The 24,556-nt window shown below is 44.3% G+C and overlaps 1 protein-coding gene across 3 annotated transcripts in view; it reads right to left on the bottom strand.

The window, feature by feature from the left end:
* fancd2 (FA complementation group D2) overlaps positions 1-24,106 on the bottom strand; it is a 146,884-nt gene extending 122,778 nt beyond the window's left edge. For all 3 annotated transcript variants that reach the window (XM_072472966.1, XM_072472965.1, XM_072472967.1), the window contains exons 1-10: positions 23,965-24,106; positions 14,834-14,974; positions 12,028-12,095; positions 9,363-9,466; positions 8,322-8,382; positions 8,172-8,224; positions 7,181-7,259; positions 6,565-6,689; positions 3,240-3,327; positions 1,898-2,002 (exon numbers count right to left, since the gene is read on the bottom strand). In XM_072472966.1, the coding sequence (XP_072329067.1) occupies positions 1,898-2,002; positions 3,240-3,327; positions 6,565-6,689; positions 7,181-7,259; positions 8,172-8,224; positions 8,322-8,382; positions 9,363-9,466; positions 12,028-12,095; positions 14,834-14,974; positions 23,965-24,034 (894 nt within the window). In that variant the 5' untranslated portion in view covers positions 24,035-24,106. The remainder of the gene's footprint in view (positions 1-1,897; positions 2,003-3,239; positions 3,328-6,564; positions 6,690-7,180; positions 7,260-8,171; positions 8,225-8,321; positions 8,383-9,362; positions 9,467-12,027; positions 12,096-14,833; positions 14,975-23,964) is intronic.
* Between the last annotated feature and the right edge of the window lie 450 nt (positions 24,107-24,556).

The raw sequence follows: 24,556 nt of genomic DNA, 5'->3' as shown, positions 1-24,556 counted from the left end.
CCCTCCCACTATAGCACAACTGATGAATCAATGCTCCTACAGGTTAAATATCACTGACAAAAGCTTCAAAGTAAGCAAGCGCACAGAATTTATCTGATGGGGATATCAATGTCAACTGCTAACATTGGCTCAGTAGGATACATGATGGTATCAGCTAAAATGATCACAGCGCAACCCCACATTCTTGTCAAGACAAATCCCCACCGCCAGTGCGCGGACATCACCAACGTGCGATGTGGCATTATCAATGTGCTAATGGGACGGACTAAGGAAAATCAAGAAGCACTCATGTCGCAGCATGGACCATCAGCGGCAGAACTGAACACCACCAAAATCAGTGACTTCACGGGCCTGTCCAACTCTTACTCCTTGACCACTACCAAATGGGGGACCAACCCTGTTTTATTCAATAGGGAGTGTAGGAAGGCGGAAGCAGCATCGGGAACACCTTAGAATGAGGTACAACTTCTGAAGTTACAGACAGGGTTACCTCTCCACATTCTACAATGCCCAAGTCAACAGGATACTTCCCACTTGGATTGATGGGCACAGAACAAATTTACTCAGGAGGGCAAACAGCACCAGGGCAGAGCAGTTCACTTCATCGATGCTCCTAATGCTAAATTTAATATCCTCCTCTTTATCACCATCATACTGCAGTATGTGCTATTGACAACAAGCAGAACAACAATTCTCCCAAGGTTATTTCAACAGCACTTCCTCTTAGAGCTGGCCATACTACCACCCCTTCCCATTCAGGAGGCCAGAGTACCAATGCCATGAAATCATTTCCTCCAAATTACACATCAGCCTGCTTGGGCATACATCACAAGTTCCTTTTAATTGTTACTATCTCAGAATTGCCTGGCTAACGTTATGGAAGCACCATCATCACAGGGGCTGCAATGGCTCAAGGAGAAATCTTGTCATCAGCTCCTCAAGTATCGAGTGATGGATAATAAACGTACCCAATGAACCAGTCATGTCCCAAGAACACCTTGAAGGAAATGTTATTTGAATATGGTCCAGTGGAGTGGAATGTACCACTGCTAAAGTACTATTAATGAAGGGTCATTGATCTGAAACGTTAACTCTTTTTTTCAACACGGATGCTGCCCGACCTGCTGAGCATTTCTCTTTTCATTTCAGATTTCCAGCATCTGCAATATTTTGCTTCTGTACGACTGTTGAGGAAGGTTCTATGGCGCAATGGGTAGCATCCCCGTCTCTGAGCCAGAGGTTCCGAGGGCCACGGAAGGAGAGTTCACAACGTGGCCAAACAGGTTGATTTTTATCCCTATAAATCTTTCCAATATGCCTGATGGCAGGCAGTGAGAGTGGGAGAGTCTCGAAGGTCGGCCATACTGCAGAAGGCAATGGCAAACCACAGCAGTATTTTGCCAAGAATAATCATAGACCAACATACATCAAAGTGGCATGGCACCTGAAGAGAGAGGGACTACTGCTTAAGTTACTCATACAATACAATAACAAAAATAGCATAACAAAGGGTAACTTACTAATTAAAAACACAAGCCTAATTGCACTTAAACCCAAGGAATGATGCAGCCAAGAACTATTATCAGAATTACAATCTGATTATTAATATGAATGGAGTCTTGCTATACAATTCTGGGAAAGTACATAATTGTCTCATCTCAATAGCTCGGCTTAGTTGGCCACAAACTCGCCTCCGACAATTTGAGGCTGGCACTTCGGTGCAGTGCACTGAGTTTCACTGTTAGTGTTGTAGTCTTTCAGAAGAAATATTAAACCAAGATACTGTATACTCATTCATGTTCCTCAGGAACACGGTACATCGAGCAGTTCATACGAAAGCCGATGGTTTATCATTGGCTGTGGAATTGGAAGAGAAAAGCATATTTATGTGTTTTACCTCTACAGCATCTGCTGCTGTGATGGCATGAAGAATGAACTTGACAACTACAGGGAGATCGTCAAGTTTCACTGCAGACAAGGTTGACATGACAGAGTGACGTACCTGCAAGCAAACGAAAATAAAGAGAAATGAACTATGAATTGTAATATTTTCCTAATGTGAAAATCCCCTAGTTTTTCTGTCTGAGAATATGCAATTAGAATGTCGTCAATTTCTTGTCTTAAATCCATACTTCAATCTCAAGCATTTTCAAAGTACTAACTTCTATAATCTCTTATTTCACAATGAGCAAATGCACTATATGGTGTGACTCTAAGCCAGTGCTTTTCAAACTTTTTTCCCCGGGATCCACTTTTGCTAAACGGCCGACCTTTGCGACACACACTACGTTTGCTTAGCTTTAATGCAAAAGGGGAACCCGATTGGTCCTCACGATCTCACTTGAATCAGGTTCAAAGGAGGAGAGGACAATGCCCATTTTAGGTGCAGGCTTCAGCCAGTTCTTTTGTGCCGTCTTCATCTTTATGAAAACGGAAAATCCAACCTTGTACATGTAGGTCATCATAAAGGCCAATAAAAACAAAATGTTTGTTTTACTCAGCACTGGATACTCCTGGGAGGTACTGCACCAGAATGCTGACAGCCTCAAGGGCTTTCGGCGTGTTTTTAATGTGGCATCACAGGTCAGCTACAGCAGTGCAGTCGTTGAATTTGGAGTCAGCTGTTAATAACTAACTCTGGGGTCTCAAGCTCAAAATGAATTTTTCACCCACCACTTCTCTTTCAAAATCTGAAACTTATCCTCTCCTTTGCCAGCACTTCACTGCATAAAGTTCCCTGGTTCATGGTGCAGGTTACATGATAATTATAGCCCAAAATAGTCCAAGATTGTGACTTCAGATTTCGATCCAGTTGTCCGTGCTGGAAGGACAGGTGTAAATACCACGTGGGGACTAGTACAGTTCCCCATAGTCAAAGTGCCAGGCGATAACCACTATTGAGACTCTCACATGAAAACTAACCATTGAACTGCGATAACTAATGCTACGTGTAGAAATGCATCCTCCCAAAGAGGTGGTTTAAAGAAAAAAGTTCCATCACATTACACTTTGAGGAGGCAATGGCAACAGCAGTATGGGCAGAAGACTGGGTCCCAGATAATGTAATTATTTTGTCACCTCGGACATGTAAGAACATAAGAACTAAGACATAGTACAATTATCAGTCTTCACATTTTATAGCTGAGCGAGTGAGAAAATTTCATACTTTATATTATAATCGGGGGTGGGGGAGAGAGAGGGGGAGAGAGAGAGAGAGAGAGAGAGAGAGAGAACCTCACCTCTACCAATAGCTCAGTGCACAGATTGAGGCTAGAGAGAGCATCCAGGATGGGCACCGTCAACTGAGTGTTCTGCTGCAACAAGCAACTGTCAGAAAGAATGAAAACAGTGGGACTGACTGAAAGTATGAGCTCACTCAAAAATGAAACAAACACTGGAAGAACAGTTGCATAATAAATTGAATATAATTTGTATTTCAAGACATTTGAGAATAACAGCATAAACTTCACTTTCAATGTTGAGACAATATGGAAAAACAATTAAAAAGCATGTGGGGTGGATAGGCAAAACAGTGCACTGCAAGTATAGAGGGTATGATGAGATATTGTGTATATATATATATATATATATATATAGGCCTGACTATACAGGGAGGGGGAGGGTTGTGCACTAGTGCAATTACATTTAAAACACTGGATGGAAAAAAAAAATACATTGCTCTTCTAAACAAAAGGAGGAAACATATAAGCTCTTACTCAGAGTGTGGAGATTTATTTCCCCCCTTAGAGGTGCATTTTTCCCCATGGCCTGATGAGATGTAACCCAGGCTGCTATAGGAGGCAAGGGAGGAGATTGTTGGTGCTGAAACCGAGATATTCAAATTTTCGCTGGCCACAGGGGAAATGCCAGATGACTGGAGGATAGCTAATGTGGTACCTTTATTCATGAAGGGCAGTCGGGATAAGCCAGGTAATTACAGGCCAGTGAGTCTAACGTCAGAGGTAGGGAAATAATTGGCAAAAATTCTGAGGGTCAGGATTAATCAACACCAGGAAAGGCAGGGATTGAAAAGGGATAGTCAGCACAGATTTATTTGCAGGAAATCCTGTCTAACTGATCTAATTGAGTTTTTTTGAAAAGGTAACTAAATATATTGATATGGGTAGCACAATTGATTTGGTTTACATGGGCTTCAGTAAGGGCTTTGACAAGATCCCACATAGAAGGTTGGTCCAAAAGGTTAGAGCTTATGGGGTCCAAGGCAAGTTGGCAAATTGGATCCAAAAAAGGCTTGTTAACAGGAGGAAGAGGGTGATGGTGGAGTGTTGCTTTTGTGATTGGAGGCCTGTGACCAGCGATGTACCACAGGGACCGGTGCTGGGATCGTGGCTGTCTATATACATTAACAATTTGGATGGGAATGCAGAAAGTATAATTAGTAAGTTTGCAGATGACACAAAAATTGGTGGTGTTGTTGATAGTCTTAGCCTACATAAACCGATATTGATCAGCTGGTAAACTGGGCAGAGCAATGGCAGATGGAATTCAATCCTGCTCAGTATGAGGTGATGATTTTGGGATGTTTAATAAAGGTATGATATACACAATGAACGGTAGGTCCCCAGGGAGTACTGAGGAACAAAGGAACCTTGGTGTTCAAGTCCATGAATCCCTGAAGGTGGTAACACAGGTAGATGGGTTGTTGAAGAAGGTATATAGCATGCCTGACTTCATTAGCCAGGGCATAGAATAGAGGAGCAGGGAGATCTTGATACAACTTCAGAAAGCATTGGTTAGACCTCGTATTGAATATTGTGTGCAGCTCTGGTCACCATATCGGAAGGACACGATTGCACTTTAGGGGATGCAGAGAAGAAGCACTAGGATGTTGCCTGGGATGGAAAGTTTCAGCTTTGAGGAGAGACTGGATAGATTGGGTTTGTTTTCCCTGGAGATGGTAAGAGTCTAAGACCAGAGGGCATAGGTTTAAGGTGAGGAGTAAGCAGTTTAGAGGGGAGCTGAGGAAACATTTCTTCACCCAGAGGGTGATGGAAATATGGAACGCGCTGCCTGAGACGGAGGTGGAGGCAGGTAGTCTTGCAACATTTAAGAAGGAGCGGTCGAGCACTTAAATTGCCAATGCAGAGTCGGCAAGTTCTGGTAAATGGGATTAGTATAGATTGGTATTTGATGGTCAGCATAGACATGGTGGGCCAAAAGGTACGACTCGATTTGTTTTATCTGGTCACTATTTTATAGGTTAGATTATCTCATGGATACTTAAATCTGTACTCTTTGCATATTATTAAAACCTCTTGTCAGGTTAAGCTGTTATAAGATCCAAGTCACTATTCAGCTCACATCTATTACAGTAATTTCTACAACTAGAAAACCTGCACTGTGAATATGAAATTTACTTTACCGCATAGAAGGAAAATCCTGTTAACTGTTTGTCACCTTTATTTTCCGTTCCCTGCTGGCCTGTGTTGGGATATAGTTCCATGGGAGCTGGATGCTCTCTGGGAGCCGAAGCCAATCTGAACGGGGTGGGGCGGGGAGATCATAATGAAGCACAGTTCTTGCCCATACATATAATTTGAAGCAAGGTTAAATGGATAGTTATCAGGAGTGGGTGCCAGGTTAATTTGTTTTACTCTCTAGCCCCGAGACAATGAACCAATTGCAAAACTCCTGACTCCACCCTTGCTGAGATCAGGTTGATCACTAGGATCATGGATTGGGCCTGTGCCTTGGGAAAGCAGGCAGCATAATCAAAGATCCCTCCCATCCAGCTTATTCACTCTTTCAACGTCTTCCATCGGGCAGGAGATACACACGTCTGAGAACACGCACTAACAAGTCCAAAAACAGCTTCTTCCCCGCTGTTACCAGCCTCCTAAACGACCCTCTTACGGACTGATCTGATCTCTTCACACATCTTCACGACTGAGTAGTACTGCACCCCTGTATGCTTCACCTGATGCCTGTGTCGATGTATTTACAATGTGTATTTTATGTTTGCCCTATGTATTTTCTTTTCATGTACGGAATGATCAGTCTGAGCTATACGCAGAACAATACTTTTCACTGTACCTCGGTACGCGTGGGCAGCACGGTAGCATAGTGGTTAAGCACAGTTGCTTCACAGCTCCAGGGTCCCAGGTTCAATTCCCGGCTGGGTCACTGTCTGTGCGGAGTCTGCACGTTGTCCCCGTGTCTGCGTGGGTTTCCTCCGGGTGCTCCGGTTTCCTCCCACGGTCCAAAGATGTGCAGGTTAAGATGTGCAGGTTAAGTGGATTGGCCATGCTAAGTTGCCCTTAGTGTCCAAAAAATATTAAGTGGGGGTTGCTGGGTTACGGGGATAGGGTAGATACATGGGCTTCAGTAGGGTGCTCTTTGTAAGGGCCGGAGCAGACTCGATGGGCCAAATGGCCTCCTTCTGCACTGTAAATTCTATGATTCTATGACACACGCGACAATAAACAAATCCAATCCAATCCAGTGCTTCAGTCCGAAAATGGGAAGTATACTTAGCCACCAGAGAAGCTTAGCTCTCAGCAATATTTAAAAGAGCATGCACCAAATATTCCAGATCGAGCTTACTTTAGCTCTTTGGCAATTTCACTGTGTTGAGCGTCTTCCAGAATTTCCGGCAAGCTGGTGATGATGTGCCGCTGGACTTCAAGAGGGGCAACACTAATAAGCTGTATGATCTTACTAGTCAAATCCTGGAACAAAAACCATGCAGCCAAGTTAAGGAACGATTACACCATGTACAGTTCAGCACTTCAAAGCCATAAACAACACAGAAATACAATGAAGAATTTCATATATCCTCAAACTCCAAAGTAAGCAAACTAAATTAAATAAAAGGATACAGCAGTAATCGGCAAAATAAACAACTGGGAGCGATTAAAAGATTGGGAGATTCCAATAATTAATTAGAATGTTAACTTCCAATATTCCCGTAACATTCTATGCATTTTGTGGTGATAGTTTTATTCCAAACTTAAGTCCTTTAATAATAGCTGGTAACACAACAAGCATCCATCCAAATCACAGACGTTTACAGTTTAGAGGGAGACCATTCGACCTGAAGTAACCTTTTTGTTTCCCCCTTTATTTTTTCATGGATGTGGGCATCGCTGTGGGGGTGGGGGGAAAGAGAGAGAGAGAAAAAGGAGACAGAGACATTAAAAATAAAATCTTACATCCCTACCTTACTATCTACGATCCTGCCCAACCATTTAAACTGATTGATGATGAGTCGCGGCATGTTAATTCCATCCTCTGGAACACTAAAATTGAAGAAAATGACATGAAGGAATTCTACTTTCACAAAAGTACTTGGCTGGTTATCAGCGAGTTGAGACTCTAATTGTAGTTCAATAACTCACCTAATCAGTGCCCACACTGCTCTTCACTAATCTAAATCAACATCAATTTACAAGGAGCTATTCTATGGTTACACCTTGTAGGCTAACAACCTCCCTCAGAAAACCGAATGGTGCGACCACGGTAAAACAGCTTTGTGAAAAGATTTGCAAAGAGGAGTCATAATAGACTCAAAACATTAACTCTGTCTCTCCCTCCACAGATGATGTGGAGTACTTTCAGCACTTTCCATTTTTATTTCAGATCTCCAGCATCTGCAGTATTTTGCTTTTAATATACATCAATTTAATAGGTGATGTTTGTTATTCACATCTCGACCTCTTCTCTGTAATAAAGAGAGAACTGCAGGCAGAACATTGTTACACCATTCAGACATCCCAAAGGATTTCACATCCAATTCATTACTATTTTTGAACGGCAGTTACTGGCATTATGTAGGCAAAAGTCGAACCAGGTTCCACAGCAGTAATGTGATGAATGACAGCCCAATTGGTCTTTTGTTTTAAACATTTTTATTGTCACAAGCAGGCTTACATTAACACTGCAATGAAGTTACTGTGAAAAGCTCTTTGTGGTCTTTGATGGTTGTGGAAGGACTGATGGTAAACACAAGAGACGTACCGTGCATAATTAACTTTCCTCTAAGCAGTGTGGTGATAGGTGTGGTTTCAATAGTAATTTACTACGGTCTTGTCAAGTAATAACACTACCCCTTTAAAGCATCCAACCTATATAGTGGGTAACTTGCATTAGCATACTCATCATAAGCTATGGAGACTGTGTCAACGAGGCTGAGAAAGAAAAGTGAGTCTTACCCATCATACATAAATTCAGGAATTTTTTCAAATAATGTGTTCATAACAGGAGACTATGAGAAAAAGAAAAAGAAATATATTCATGAGTAAACCACAGGAACCATGCACTTGCTATTCACTGTGCTAACACGAATGTTGCAATTCTTTTACCTGCAGAATCTCGATCCCGAGCAGCAGCTTTATGAGACTTTCCTGATAGCTCACACTGTTACTGTAATAAATAAATGAACATTTACACATAGAATATGAATGAAACTATTGCCAGCAACGTTGTAAAATGAAGATGGAAATGCAAAACTTCTTTCTTTTTCTCTCTTAAATGTCTAGCTTTTGCTAACGTTTAGCTCCACAGCGCTGACAAGAAACCATAAGGAACGGAAGCAGAAGTAGGCCAACTGGTCCGTCAAGCCTTCTCTGTCACTCAGGAAGATCATAGCTGACCCTCTGACTCGACTCTACTTTCCCACTCATTCCCCACATCTCTGGATACTATTCATGCTCAAGAATCTGTTGATCTGAATCAACGACTGGGCACCCTCAGACCTCTGGGTAGAAAATTCCAAAGATTCATAAAATTGGAGTGAAGAAATTTTCCCTAACCTCAGTCCGAAATGGTTAAATGGCTTATTCCTGCTCCAAATCCGTAGGTATGCTTGCATGTATTTATTCTGAAATGATGTCCTCTAGTTCTAGACTCTCTAGCCAGGGGGAAAAGCGTCTAATCATCTCCCCTGTCAAGCCTTCTCAGAATTTTGTGTGTTTTAATGAGATCACCTATCATTTATCTGAGCTGGAGACAAGACAGGCCCATTGTGCTCAATCTCTCCTCACTGATTCCTTCGAGGAGAGGGTAGGCCAATGTCCGTTTTCCATGTTGGTCTACAATTGCTTTCAGATCCCTGGGGTTAGCAAAGGGGAAATTAGCTTGAGCTCCCATTTCTAATCACATTTCAGTGAACCTTGCTGCATTTAGGACAAGCAACAAGCTTGGCTGCATTGCAGTTAAACAACCAACATGCACAATAAAACGATGACAAGCTGGGTGAGATACCAAAGGGTAAGCAATGCCCAAAAGGTCAATGAGAAAAAAAGAACATTTCAAGATAAAGATCTTTTGTAAAAATACGGAAACATTTTAAACTCAACAGGCACAGCACTTTCAAAGCTTTTTTTGATAGAATTGTGATGTACCTGGATTCACCTTCTTGGGACTGCCCACAGGGAAAGAGACAGTTTCTGAACTTGTCCCTGTCCTCGATATGCGACTCCAAACCACTGATAAACTCTTGTATAACCTGCAAACAAGACAGCTCACATTAATCTTAACAAAAGGCATTAAATCATCCTGCAGCCCAAAAGGTAGCATGGTGCCCAAGAACCAAACACAAGAGAAGCAGATAATCCAGTGCTGGGCAACCTGGGGCCCGGGGGGACCACATGTTGCCCGTCAGGGTTCTGAGTACGGTCACAAGACATTTTGTTGACCGTTGCCCACACGCAGGGCTGCCACACTCCAGTTTTCATCTACGTAGCTTTCCTCCTGCCAATATGACTGAAGTGATACGCATGTAAAGCAAGGGCACATGAAGTGAGGTGCGTGCTGATTGCACACAACATTGACTGTGAGAGCCGTGCGCTCCTTCGGTGTCCAATCAAGCGTAAACATTTCTTTTGAAGTCACACGGGATCAGGGGTGAACTGGCAAGGTGGATACTGAACTGGCTAGGCCATAGAAGGCAGAGGGTAGCAATGGAGGGATGCTTTTCTATGGAGGGCTGTGACCAGTGGTGTTCCACAGGGATCAGTGCTGGGACCTTTGCTCTTTGTAGTATATATAAATGATTTGGAGGAAAATGTAACTGGTCTGATTAGTAAGTTTGCAGACGACACAAAGGTTGGTGGAATTGCGGATAGCGATGAGGACTGTCTGAGGATACAGCAGGATTTAGATTGTCTGGAGACTTGGGCGGAGAGATGGCAGATGGAGTTTAATCCGGACAAATGTGAGGTAATGCATTTTGGAAGGGCTAATGCAGGTAGGGAATATACAGTGAATGGTAGAACCCTCAAGAGTATTGAAAGTCAAAGAGATCTAGGAGTACAGGTCCACAGGTCATTGAAAGGGGCAACACAGGTGGAGAAGGTAGTCAAGAAGGCATACGGCATGCTTGCCTTCATTGGCCGGGGCATTGAGTATAAGAATTGGCAAGTCATGTTGCAGCTGTATAGAACCTTAGTTAGGCCACACTTGGAGTATAGTGTTCAATTCTGGTCGCCACACTACCAGAAGGATGTGGAGGCTTTAGAGAGGGTGCAGAAGAGATTTACCAGAATGTTGCCTGGTATGGAGGGCATAAGCTATGAGGAGCGATTGAATAAACTCGGTTTGTTCTCACTGGAACGAAGGAGGTTGAGGGGCGACCTGATAGAGGTATACAAAATTATGAGGGGCATAGACAGAGTGGATAGTCAGAGGCTTTTCCCCAGGGTAGAGGGGTCAATTACTAGGGGGCATAGGTTTAAGGTGAGAGGGGCAAAGTTTAGAGTAGATGTACGAGGCAAGTTTTTTACGCAGAGGGTAGTGGGTGCCTGGAACTCACTACCGGAGGAGGTAGTGGAAGCAGGGACGATAGGGACATTTAAGGGGCATCTTGACAAATATATGAATAGGATGGGAATAGAAGGATACGGACCCAGAAAGTGTAGAAGATTGTAGTTTAGTCGGGCAGTATGGTCGGCACGGGCTTGGAGGGCCGAAGGGCCTGTTCCTGTGCTGTACATTTCTTTGTTCTTTGTTCTTTGTTTTTGTTTTTGCCATTTGAAGTTGTTGACCGTTCTATTAATATTTTCTAAATATAGTTTTGAAATATTCGGCGTGTATTAAAATGTAATCAATCTTAGCGAACATGCCTGATTTCAATCTAACAGCCCACTGAGATGCTGGAGGGCCACTCATGAGGGCCACTCACTTGCCTCAGATGCCCATCACTGAGCTAACCTCTCTCCAATTTCTGAGAATGCCGCTTTCAAAGTTAACCACAACAAAATGCACAAGAACAGCAAAAAGCTTTTTTCAGACAATTTCCTATCCTTGTCCTCTTCTCCAGGTGCTGATACCGTGTACAGCTTCAGTGCAGTTCTTCCCCTATAAGAGCAGACGGTGAATTGTCTGCAATCTGGGCCGGAATTCTCCAACCATTTGCTGGCTGGCGGTGGGATTCTCAGGTCCCACTGGCAGCGCACTCTCTCCCTCTCCTCCCCCCCCCCCCCCCCCCCCCAACTCCCACTCCGGGTTTCCCGGCAGCGGGGGTGGCTTTTTTTGACAGTGGCTGGGAGCAGAGAATCCCGCCGCCAGCGAACGGCGTGCCCCTTCCCGGCTCCTGGGAAACACACGGTTGGGAGGCAGGAAGATCCCACCCCTGATTTACATTTTCACAGCTGAGTGCAATTGTGACTTCAACATGTATCCACACTCCCAAGAGGTCACTGAATTACAATCAACAGCAGGCACCACAGCCAACTTTTCTCCTCCTTTGTGCAGGAATGTTAAGTCTAAGTGGGGCAATTTGCCAGCTGAGACCAAACAACTCAGTATCGACCAGGGAACGAAATAGGAATCGTCCAGCTAATGTGCTTTAGTGCGCCACCAGGTAAAGGATTTACCCAAAGATTCTACAAGGAGCCAGCCAGCCGGATAATTTAAACTTGCATTAGAATTAAGTTATTGACTGGTGCGAACGTAACATCAGAAGGATTTCACCAATCAACTGATATTACTGACAGGTTCCAGCACAAACTCAAGCAACTATAATAGAATAACAAATTATAACAAGATAAATAGGATAAAGATACTTACGTTGGGATAACGCGGATGTTTCCGTAAAGCTTGATAAAGCTTCTTCTGAAAAACTGCTTGGTCCAAAGCTACAATTTTTTTAAAAAATCAGGACAAGGTTGAGTTGAAGGATGGTTTAAACACTCACAGAATATGACAAATATGAGTAAAGAATTCCTGTATTTTCTATGGTTTTAGATCCAACAATTATTCCCCATATTTTTTACTGCCCTTTTATGCTTGCTCATACTCTCTCTCCCCCCTCGCTTTCACAACTGCAACACATCACACAAGCTGTTGGCGGCAATGTTAAAACAACAAACTGATTTGTGTCCACTTAAAAACTCGGTTCGGGGGCATGCACAAGTTAATTTTATAAAAACGAACAATACTTCAAGAAAGGCTTTTATTTAGTCAGACTGGGCAAGATTCAAAGCCTGGTGCCAAAATTAGAAAGAAGCATCATTAAGGGTCAAAAACACCATCAGACCATGACCTCTTATGCACAAGCAAATTTAAAGTAATGCAGAATCGGAGTTGGCTGTAATACATAGATACATAGAAGATAGGAGCAGGAGGAGGCCTTTTGCCCTTCGAGCCTACTCCGCCATTCATCACGATCATGGCTGATCATCCAACTCAATAGCCTAATCCTGCTTTCTCCCCATAGCCTTTGATCCCATTCTCCCCAAGTGCTAATCCAGCCGCCTCTTGAATATATTCAAAGTTTTAGCATCACCTACTTCCTGTGGCAATGAATTCCACAGGCTCCCCATCTTTGTGTGAAGAAATGTCTCCTTATCTCTGTCCGAAATGGTTTACCCTGAATCCTCAGACTGTGCCCCTGGTTCTGGACACACCCATCATTGGCAACATCTTCCCTGCATCTACCCTGTCTAGTCCTGTTATAAGTCTCGATGAGATCATTCTTCTGAACTCAAGAGAACAATCCCAACCTAGTCAATCGCTCTTCATACGACAGTCCCGCCATCCCTGGAATCAGTCTGGTAAATCTTCGCTGCACTCCCTCGAGATCAAGGACATCCTTCCTCAGAGAAGGAGACCTGCTGTACCTGCAAGCTTATCTTCAGCGAATGGTGCACAAGGACACCCAGGTCCCGCTGCACACTCCCCTCTCCCAATTTACAAACATTCAGGTAGTAATGTGCCTTCCTTTTTGCTTCCAAAGTGAATAACCTCACACTTATCCAAATTAAACTGCATCTGCCATTGATTTGCCCACTCGTCCAACCTGTCCAGATCATCCTGTAGGATCCCTGGATCCTCGTCATAATTCACCCTCCCACCTAACTTGGCATCATCTGCAAACTTTGAGATGTTACATTTTGTTCCCTCATCCAAATCATTAATATATATTGTGAATAGCTGGGGTCGCAGTACCGATCCGTGGTACCCCACTGGTTACTGTCTGCCAATTTGAAAAGGACCGATTAATCCATACTCTTTGTTTCCTCTCTGCCACAAGTTTTTTGTCCACCTCAATACATTTCCCCCAGTCCCATGCATTTTAATTCTGCACAATAATCTCTGATGTGGGACTTTGTCAAACACCTTCTGAAAGTCCAAGTATACCACATCGACTGGCTCCCCCTTGTCAACTGTACTGGTTACATCTTCAAAGAATTCCAACAGATTTGTCAAGCATGATTTTCCCTTCATAAATCCATGCTGACTCTGACTGATCCTGCCACTGCTTTCTAAATGTTCCGCTATAAAGTCCTTGATAATGGATTCAAGCATTTTCCCCACTACCGATGTTCGGCTTACTGGTCTATAATTCCCTGCTTTCTCTCTGCCTCCCTTTTTGAATATCAGAGTGACGTAAGCTACACTTCAATCTGCAGGGACAGTCCCAGAGTCTATAGAATCCCAGAAAATGACCATCAATGCATCCACTATTTCCAGAGCCACCTCCGTAAGCACTCTGGGATGCGGATTCTCAAGCCCGGTGGATTTATCCACCTTCAATCCCATCAATTTTCTCAGCACCATTTCTCTAAAATGTTGATCTCCCTCAGTCCTTCCCTCTCACTAAACCTTCCATTCTCCAACATTTCTGGTACCCCATACAGCTCATCAGATGCAGATGGCTGATACTTTAACTTGGCAAGTGCTGAGCATGGAAAGAGCTTCAGACCAGCGCCTGGGAACTTTTTCCCCACACAAAGTGGAGTGGGAAATTTGGAACCCTCTCCCACAATTTGCAATGAAAACTTATGAGCACACCAAAATTAAACATTTGTAATAACATCAAGTGGTATAACATCACCCGATGCAGTTCCAGTAAAAATGTCATAATCCAGGCCTTCAGGGTGGATATCCACAGTACATTTAATGACTGTAAAAAATCATTTTAAAATCCCACGTTTTCAATTTCATAGTTTAAACTACGGAGGTTACACAGTTTGAGATGTCACCTGAATGTTTGGATATAATCATGCCCCACATCTAACAAACTATGCTGCACATAGACCACCTGACATCCACAAGATAAAAGCAAAATGCTGCGGATGCTGGAAATCTAAAATAAAAACACAGGCAGGACTCAAGGAATCTTCCTTTAGATGTCATATTGGACTTGAAACATTAACTTGGTTTCCCTTTGCACAGATGCTGCCAACACCTGCTGTGTTTTTCCAACATTTTCTGTTTTTATCCCATCTGAAGTCCAATTGAGACTATTGCCACAGTAGTATTCCTGGGTATCCACTACTGAATCGGCATTTCAGTAAACGAACAGGAAAGCAGCAAAAATTCCAACAAACATCAACACGGGGTTTTGGATAGCCTCTTTTCAACAACATACTTAGTTTATTTGGCTGATTTCCATATTTCAGAGTCACTCCAGCTGATTTTAGGGACTGCACAAACACTGTACCATCGTCCACCTCGCCTTCCTGTGCAGATATAGTTTGCTTCCTCCCACCAATCTTCCTCTTCTTTGCTCCTGAGAAAAGCAGCACAAAAGGAATCCCTTTATTAATTAATGTTTTATGTTCTCTTTGTGAGTTATGGACTTTAAAAAAATATATACACAACACACTTCAGCAGCAATTTATAACCTGAATGCAGAGACACTGGCATCAGAAACTTTGCTCTTGTCCAGTTCAGACATGCTTCAGTTTTCTACGTTTCAAACACAGATGAGGGTTGGACAATATTTCTGCTCTAGAATTATTCCTTTTGTCATGTAATGCCATTGCAGAGGTTGAAGTATCCTCCAGTTTTGCTGTCCAGTATTAGCATTAAGCACGCAAGCACAGCAACATTATTGCCACCAAGGTAGGAAAAGATTAATAGTTACCGAATTGAAATTACAATAGCTGACATTGTGGTCAAGTGTCAGAAATCTGATTATTCCTCATTTTTAAAGTTACAAGATCTTGGCGTGAACACTGTACACCTGCTGTGTATCAATTAGCAAGAGTATAAAAGGGGCGGTTTAGTTCACTTGGCTAGACAGCTGGTTTGTGATGCAGAGCAATGCCAGCAGGCCAACAAATGAAGGCCAGCCTTCTCACCCTTGCCCCTTGCCTGAAGTGAGGTGATCCTCAGGTTAAATCACCACCAGTCAGCTCTTCCCCCCTCAAAGGGGAAAGCAGCCTGTGGTCATGTGGGACAATGGCGACTTTACATTTACAAGTTCCTCTACATATAATTGCTTTCTTGGAACTTAAATAAGTTAGATTTCTCTATCCATTCATAGTTTAAAGAAAATAAATTTAGAGTACCCAATTCTTTTATTTCCCAATTAAGTGGCTAATCCACCTATGCTGCATATCTTTAGGTTGTGGGAGTGAGACCCACACAGACTCGGGGAGAATGTGCAAACTCCACACGGAAGTGACCCGGGATCGAACCTGTGACCTCAGTGCCTTGAGGCAGCAGTGCTAACTACTGCACCACCGTGCCGCCCTCCACCCATTCATAGTTAATAAGCTAAGAATCCAACGCAAATAATTTTTTCAAAATATTTTAATTCTCTTTCTTTTTCACATTTTCAGCAAATTTACAACCACCGAATAATCAGCAATAACAAATATAATGGCAATCCCCTGGCCAACAATCCCTTCCATCCTACCCACCCCCAAAACAGCCCCAACATTTTAAATACAAAACACAAAAGAAAAAGAATCAGGAATCCACATACATAATCACCAATAACTTATACCCCCCCCCACACAATTTTCGATGTCATCCAATTCTTGAAAATGCATGATAAATAACATCCATGAGTTGTAGAATCGTTTCATCCTTCCCCTCAGCTCGAAAGCCACGTTTTCTAGCGTTATGAACTCCAGCAGGTCGTCCCACCACGCCGAGGCACAGGGCGGAGAAGACGACCTCCACCCCAACAGGACCCGCCTTCGGGCGATCAGCAAGGCAAAGGCTAAGACATCTGCGTCTGCATCCGCTTCCAACCCCGGCTGATCCGACACCCTGAATATGGCTTCAAGGGGACCTGGTTTGAGTCTCACGTGAACCACCTTTGAGATTACCCTGAAGACCTCCCTCCAATACCTTTCCAGTTTTGGACAGGACCAAACCAAATGAACGTGATTTACCCCCCCCCCCCCCCCCCCACCCCAAGCATTCACACATCTTCTACCCCATCAAAGAGTCGGCTCATCCTAGCCTTCGTAAGGTGCTCCCTATACACCACCTTCAACTGTATCAGCCCCAACCTCGCGCACAAAGTTGAGGCATTCACCCTCTGGAGCACCTCTTATCACAGCCCCTCCTCCATACCCTCCCCCCAACTCTTCCCCCCACTTCACCTTCGTCCCCTCGGGCGATACCTTATCCTCCTCCATAATCAACCCATAAATCGCCGACACCACCCCCTTCTACAGTCCCCCTGTTGTCAGTACCTCTTGCAACAGTGTGGGGGCCAGCCCTACCAGAAAGCTCTGTACCTCCTTCCTAGCGAAATCTCGGACCTGCATATATCTAAACATCTCCCCCTGCTCCAACCCATTTTTCTCCCCCAGCTTCTCCATCCTCGCAAACCGGCTCCCCAAAACCAAATCCTTTAATACCCTAACTCCCCTCTCCTCCCTTCCCATCTCCGAAAACTCCCATCCCATTTCCCTGGCTATTCAGTGCAAACATAATCTTCAGAAGCACATCCACTACCGGACCAGTGAAATTTTCCATTTTTGACATCAGTCCCAACTTCGTTTTGCACACAATTACAGTTAATAATAAATTAGGAATACTGAAACAGGAGTAGGTCATTCAGCCTCTTGAGCCTGTCCTGCCATTTAATGAGATCATGGCTGATCTATGGCCTAACTCCATATGCCTGCCTTTGGCCCATATCCCTTAATATCTTTGCTTAACAAAAATTTATCTATCTCAGATTTAAAATTAACAACTGTCCCAGCTTCTACTGCTGTTTGTGGGAGAGGGTTTCAAACCTCCATCCCTTTGAGTGAAAATGTGCAGGGTAAGTGGATTGGCCATGATATAATTGCCCCTTTGTGCCCAGGGACGTAGAGGTTATGTGGGGTTACGGGGATAATAATAATAATCTTTGTCACAAGTAGGCTTACATTAACACTGCAATGAAGTTACTGTGAAAAACCCCTAGTCGCCACACTCCGGCACCTGCTCGGGTACACTGAGGGAGAATTCAGAATGTCCAAATTACCCGACAGCCCGTCTTTCAGGACTTGTGGGAGGAAACTGGAGCACCCGGAGGAAACCCACGCAGACACAGGGAGAACGAGCAGACTCCACACAAGACAGTGACCCAAGCCGGGAATCCAACCTGGGACACTGGCACGGTGAAGAAACAACCCACGGTGATATCTTGCCGCCCAACAGGGCGTTCTTTCAGAGGGTCGGTGATGATTTAATGGGCCGAATGCTCCTGAATGGTCAAGCCCTAATTTTTAAAACTATGCCCCCTATTTTTAGAATCTCCAACCAGTGGAAATAGTTAATCTTTATCTACTCTGCCTTTCCCTGTTAATATCTTGAATACTGGATTGGATTGGATTAGTTTATTGTCACGTGTACCTAGGTACAGTGAAAAGTATTTTTCTGCGATCAGCTCAACAGATTATTAAGTACATGGGAAGAAAAGGGAATAAAAGAAAATACATAATAGGGCAACACAAGGTATATAATGTAACTACATAAGCACCGGCATCGGGTGAAGCATACAGGGTGTAGTGTTAATGAGGTCAGTCCATAAGAGGGTCATTTAGGAGTCAGGTAACAGCGGGGAAGAATCTGTTTTTGAGTCTGTTCGTGCGTGTTCTCAGACTTCTGTATCTCCTGCTCGATGGAAGAAGTTGGAACAGTGAGTAAGCCAGGTGGGAGAGGTCTTTGATTATGCTGCCCGCTTAACCAAGGCAGCGGGAGGTGTAGATGGAGTCAATGGATGGGAGGCAGGTTCGTGTGATGGACTGGGCAGTGTTCTTGCGGTCCTGGGCCGAGCAGTTGCCATACCAGGCTGTGATGCAGCCAGATAGGATGTTTTCTATGGTGCATCCGTAAAAGTTGGTAAGGGTTAATGTGGGCATGCCAAATTTCCTTAGTTTCCTGAGGAAGTATAGGCGCCGTTGTGCTTTCTTGGTGGTAGCGTTGACGTGGATGGACCATGACAGATTTTTAGAGATGTGCACCCCTAGGAATTTGAAATTGCTAACCATCTCCACCTCGGCCCTGTTGATGCTGACAGGGGTGTGTACAGTACTTTGCTTCCTGAAGTCAATGACCAGCTCTTTAGTTTTGCTGGCATTGAGGGAGAGATTGTTGTCGCTGCACCACTCCACTAGGTTCTCTATCTCCCTCCTGTATTCTGACTTTGATCAGATCACCCCTTACATTGGTACAAAAGGGATGAGGTCCTGAAAGCAGAACATAGGGAGTTAGGAAGAAAGTTCCTTTCTCTCAGGTAGTAATCTCAGGATTACTACCAGTGCCACATGCTAGTCAGAGTAGAAATAGCAGGATATATCAGATGAATATGTGGCTGAAGAGATGGTGTGAGGGGAAGGGTTTAAGATTCCTGCGGGATTGAGATCTGTTCTGGGAGAGGTGGGACTTGTACAAATTGGACAGGTTACACCTGGGCAAGGCCAGGACTGATGTTCTTGGTGGGATACTTGCTAGAGGGGTTGGGGAGAGTTTAAACTCATATGTCAGGGGGGTGGGACCTATGTAATGTTTCCAAGCAGGGAGAATCAAGAACAAGAGAAAAACACAGCAAGGAGAATAAGAAAAGTGATAGACAAGAGTAACCAAGGGCCATTATCAGATAAGAACACTGTACAAAATAGTAGGGATCGGCCAAGGAACGTTAAAAGGACTAGCCTTAATGCACGGAGCATTCAAAATATAATGGATGAGTTAGTTGCACAGATCGATGTTCAGGGATATGATATAGTTGGGATTACGGAAACATGGCTCCAAGCTGAATAAGGATGGGAACTAAACATCGAGGGCTGTTCAGTTTTTAGGAAGGACAGACAGAAAGGAAAAAGTGGCGGATTTGCATTGTTTCTCAAAGAAAATATTGATACAATATTGAGGAAAGATATTAGCACAGACGATGTGGAATTTGTATGGGTTGAGTTAAGTGTTACAAAGCAAAAAACATTCATGGGGTGGCATACATAATAATCTTTCTTAGTGTCACCCAGCAACACGGTGAAAGCAGAACTAGGGGGCATAGCCTCAAAATAAGGGGAAGTAGATTTAGGACTGAGTTTAGGAGGAACTTCTTCACCCAAAGGGTTGTGAATCTATGGAATTCCTTGCCCAGTGAAACAGTAGAGGCTCCTTCATTAAATGTTTTTAAGATAAAGGTAGATAGGTTTTTGAAGAATAAAGGGGTTAAGGGTTCTGGTGTTCGGGCCGGAAAGTGGAGCTGAGTCCACAAAAGATCAGCCGTGATCTCATTGAATGGTGGAGCAGGCTCGAGGGGCCAGATGGCCTACTCCTGCTTGTAGTTCTTATGTTCTTATGTCACAAGTAGGCTTACATTAACACTGCAATGAAGTTACTGTGAAAATTCCCTGGACCACCAAACTGTAGTGGTAATGTTGGGAATAGCATTAGACAGGAAATCAGCGACGCATGCTTTAAAGGAACATCTGTGATTATGGGTGACTTTAATCTGCATATAGATTGGGTGAGTCAAATTAGTCACGGTACAATAGAGGAGGAATTTCTGGAGTGTGGACGGGATTGGTTTCCTGGACCAATACATTGAGGAACCAACAAGGGAACAGGCCATCTTGGACTGGGTGTTGTGCAATCAGAAAGGATTAGTTGGCAACCTAGTTGTGAGAGAACCTTTGGGGATAAGGGACTATAACATGTTAGAATTCTTTATCATGGTTTATAGTGTAGCCACCTAAATTGGCCAACTCCCGATTTAAAATGGCGAACGGCAAAGGCTGATGGGAAAGTTAGCCAACATAGACAGAAACCAGCAGCTGCAGGTTTGCTGTGTATTTACCTCTGCAAAGGCCAGACAACATCGATACCAGCGACCATCAGCATAACAAAGTAGCAGCCATCTGCATACTGATGAGCAATCCCTGAGAACAATAAGTAACATTTTGGACACACAAAGCAAAGCCAGACTCCTCGGCGCCAGCAGGAGCCAACACAAAGGAGGTGAACGAGCACCTCAAGACCGCCCATCGATCAGGGAACCGCTCCAGTATTGGAGAAAATCGAACCAAGTGATTGCGACAAAGTCCAATCGCTTGGGACCAGGTACAGGGTCCGCCCCGAAAGGCAGGAAGCTCCTGGGGACTATAAGAGTTGAGCCCCAAGTTCAAATCGCTCTCTCTTCACCTCTTCTTCCTGCCCGGGTCACCCAGCAACACAAACCAACATTGACCGTGACCGGTGCAGTGATCGCCAAAAGCCCGTAAGTCTTAATTCAACGCTCGCTACGAGATAGGCGCTCCTAGCTACCAATCTGTACCAACTTCGAATCCCGCAGACTCAGAACCCGAACGAAAGGCCATTTGTTCCCCTGACCTGGTGGGCCAGTCCGAAGTTAAGTGTAGGCCTGTTAGTTGTAGAAGTAGCTTAAACGTAGAATTTGTGCATGAGTAGCGATTACTGTGTATAATAAATGTTCTTTGATTTAAATCTTACTAATCGGTGTATTGGGTTATTGATCATTACTCGGACTTGAACCTCGTGGCGGTATCATAAAGATACCTGGCGACTCGAGAGCAAAGGTAATAAAACAGAGCAATTGAACCAAGGAGAAAATCAGCAACAATAGTGAGGTAGTTGATTCTAAGACTAAAATCCTGAATCTCAATAAAGGTAACTATAATGGACTGGGAGACATTACTGAAAGGAAGGACAATGGACAGGCAATGGTAGGTATTCAAGGAACTAATGGGTGAACTCCAAAAGTTGTTTATTCTTATTTGGTGTAAGAGTAGAAGGGAAATTAGAGATAGTATTAGATTCAAAGAAGAGGCATACAAATTAGCAAGAAAAAGCGATAAACGTGAGGATTGGGAACAGTTTAAAATTCAGCAAAAGCTGACCAACGGATTGATTAAGAAGGGGAAAATGCAACATGAAAGTAAACGAGCGGAGAGCATTAAAAACTGACTGACTGTAAAAGTGATTGTAAAAGTTTCCATCAGGACCCAAAGGGAAAAAGATTGATAAAGACGAATGTAGGCCCCTTACAATCAGAAACGGCAGAATTCGTAACGAGGAACAAAGAAATGGCTGAGGAACGAAAATCGTACTTTGCTTCCATTTTCACAAAGGAAAACATGAATAATGTACCGGAGGTTCGGAGAGACATAAGTTTTAGTGAGGAACTGAAGGAAATTAGCATTAGTATAGAGATGGTTTTAGGATAATTAATGGGTTGAAGGTGGATACATCTTGAGGGCCTGATAATCTTCATCGCAGAGTACTTAAGGAAGTAACCCTAGAAATAGTAGATCCATTGTGGGTCATTTTCCAAAATTCTTTCGACTCTGGAATGGTTCTTACAAATTGGAAGGTATCTAATATAGCCCAGCTATTCAAAATGGGAGGTAGAGACAAAACAGGGAACTATAGACCAGTGAGCCTAACATCGGTAGTAGGGAAATTGCTAGAGTCCATTATCAAGGATTTCATAGCATAGCATTTGGAAAGTAGTGGTATAATCAGAGTCAGCTTGGATTCATGAAAGGGAAATCATGCTTGACAAATCTACTGGAATGCTTTGAAGATGTAACTAGTAGAGTTGACCAGGGAAGATGTGACTTTTTTTAGGCCTTCAGAAGGCTTTCAACAAGGTCTTACAAAGCAGATTGCTATGAAAAGTTAAAGTGTGTGGGATTGTGGGCAGTGTCTTCAGATGGCTAGAAAGCCGGTTAGCAGACAGGAAGCAAAAATTTTGAATAAATGGGCAGGCAGTGACTAGTGGGGTACCACAGGGATCTGTGCTAGGACCCCAACTATTCACATTATATATGAATGATGCGGACAAGGGAACTAAATGTAGTATTTCCAAATTTGCAGATGATACAAAGTTGGATGGAAGGGTGGGATGTGAGCAGGATGCAGAGATGCCTCAGCGGGATTTAGACAAGCTGGGTGAGTGGGCATATGCATAGCAGATGCAGTATAACATGGGTAAATGTGAGTTTATCCACTTTGCTAGCAAAAATAGAAAGGCAGATTGTTATTTGATGGGTGTAAATTGAGAGGTGGATACACAGCGAGATCTTGGTGTCCTCATGCATCAGTGACTGAAACTAAGTGCGCAGGTACAACAGGCAGTAAAGAGAGTAAATGGTATGTTGACCTTCATAGCGAGAGGATTTGAGTATAGGAATAGAGATGTTTTACTTCAATATTATAGGGCATTGGTGAGGCCACACCTGGAGTATTGTATGTAGTTTTGGTGTCATTATCTGAGGAAGAATGTTGTTGCTGTGGAGGAAGTGTAGCAAAGGTTTACCAGGTTAATTCCTGGGGTGGCAGGACTGTCATATGAGGAGAGACTAAGTCGGTTAGGATTATATTCATTGGAGTTCAGAAGAGTGAGTGGGATCTCATAGAGACTTATAAAATTCTAACAAAATTAGACAGAGAAGATTCAAAGGGAATGGGCGCAATTCTCACATCGGGAGTCTAAGTGCCGACACCGGAGTGAAAACCGGAGTGTTTCACTCCGGCGTCGGAGCCCGCTCCCAGCCCCCTATTCTCCCGCCCCCGGGAGGCTAGGAGTGGCGTTGCGTCATTTACGCACGCCGGGCCTTGGAGCCGCGTAAAAGTCACCCGTGCATGCGCGGTTGCTGTCCTCCCCGAGGCCGCCCCGCAAGAAGATGTGGGATGGATCTTGCGGGGCGGCGGAAGAAAGGAGGTCCTCATTCAGAGAGGCCGGCCCGCCGATCGATGGGCACCGATCACGGGCCAGACCCAATTTGCGCCCCCCCCCCCCCCGGTGCAGGAACCCCCCCTCCCCCAGCGTTCCCGCGCTGTTCCCACCGGCAACGACCAGGTGTGGCCGGCACCGGCGGGAACCCGTCGTATTGGGCAGGCCGCTCGGTCCATCCGGGCCGGAGAATCACCGCTCGCCCGTTGCAAACGGCGATTCTCCCAGCGGCCAGCCGTGATTCTCGCCACTCCGGTTTGGGAGGTGTGAGAGATTCGCGTGCGGGCGGCGTGGCAGGACTCGCGCTGCGCCCCGGCGATTCTCCCACCCGGCGCGAGGGGGGGGGGGGGGAGAATTCCACCCAATGTTCCCAATGATGGGAGAATCCAAAATTAGCACAGTGCTAAAGCTTTTCATATTGCACTCATCAGGCCAAGCGTAAAAATGTCAAATTTCATAGGCTCACAACAATTTACACTACAGGAGAAAAGGGTTTTACTTCTGTGTGAAAACAAAACACAAACAAATGAAATACTTCAAAATAAGTTCATGGATTTAGCTACTTGCAACGTCTTTGGTAGTGATCTCATCGGGCTCATTGGTGGACTTGGACAATCTTCTTTTTGCCACCATTGTAAGAAGCTCAGGCCTTCTCCCTCCTCCACTCACTGTTACTGAACCAGACTCATCCAGCCCGCCACTGGAGCCCAGGTACTGCGCATGCGTTGGCGTGCCAGCCGTGCGGTCGCTACGCATGCGTCATCTGGTCCATTCCCCACGGCCGTACGGTCCGTGCGTGTGCAGTGCGCACGCGTCGTCGCAGGGCAACCGCGCTTGCGCAGAGGACAGGACAGGAAGCATCATGGAACTTGGAGTTCTTTCTCCCATTTGAACTTTCCTATTGTGATTCCAAAATAGAAAAACTGGACACTATCAGTCGGTCTCACAGCATATGTGGAAAGCAAAGGGAGCTAACGTTTAGAGTCTGGATGGCTCGTTGTCAAAACGCATCTTTGCTTTGATAAAAAGTTACCCAGACTCCAAACCTTAGCTCCCTTCTCTCTCCACAGATGCTGTCAGACCTACTGAGATTGTCCAATATATTTTCTTTTTGTTTCAGAATCCAGCATCTGCAATAATTTGCTTTTGTGGTTC

Source organism: Scyliorhinus torazame, chromosome 13 (assembly GCF_047496885.1).
Source record: "Scyliorhinus torazame isolate Kashiwa2021f chromosome 13, sScyTor2.1, whole genome shotgun sequence".
NCBI lineage: Eukaryota > Metazoa > Chordata > Chondrichthyes > Carcharhiniformes > Scyliorhinidae > Scyliorhinus > Scyliorhinus torazame.
Note: the sequence above shows the minus strand (reverse complement) of the source record. Positions and strands in the feature narration are given on the sequence as shown.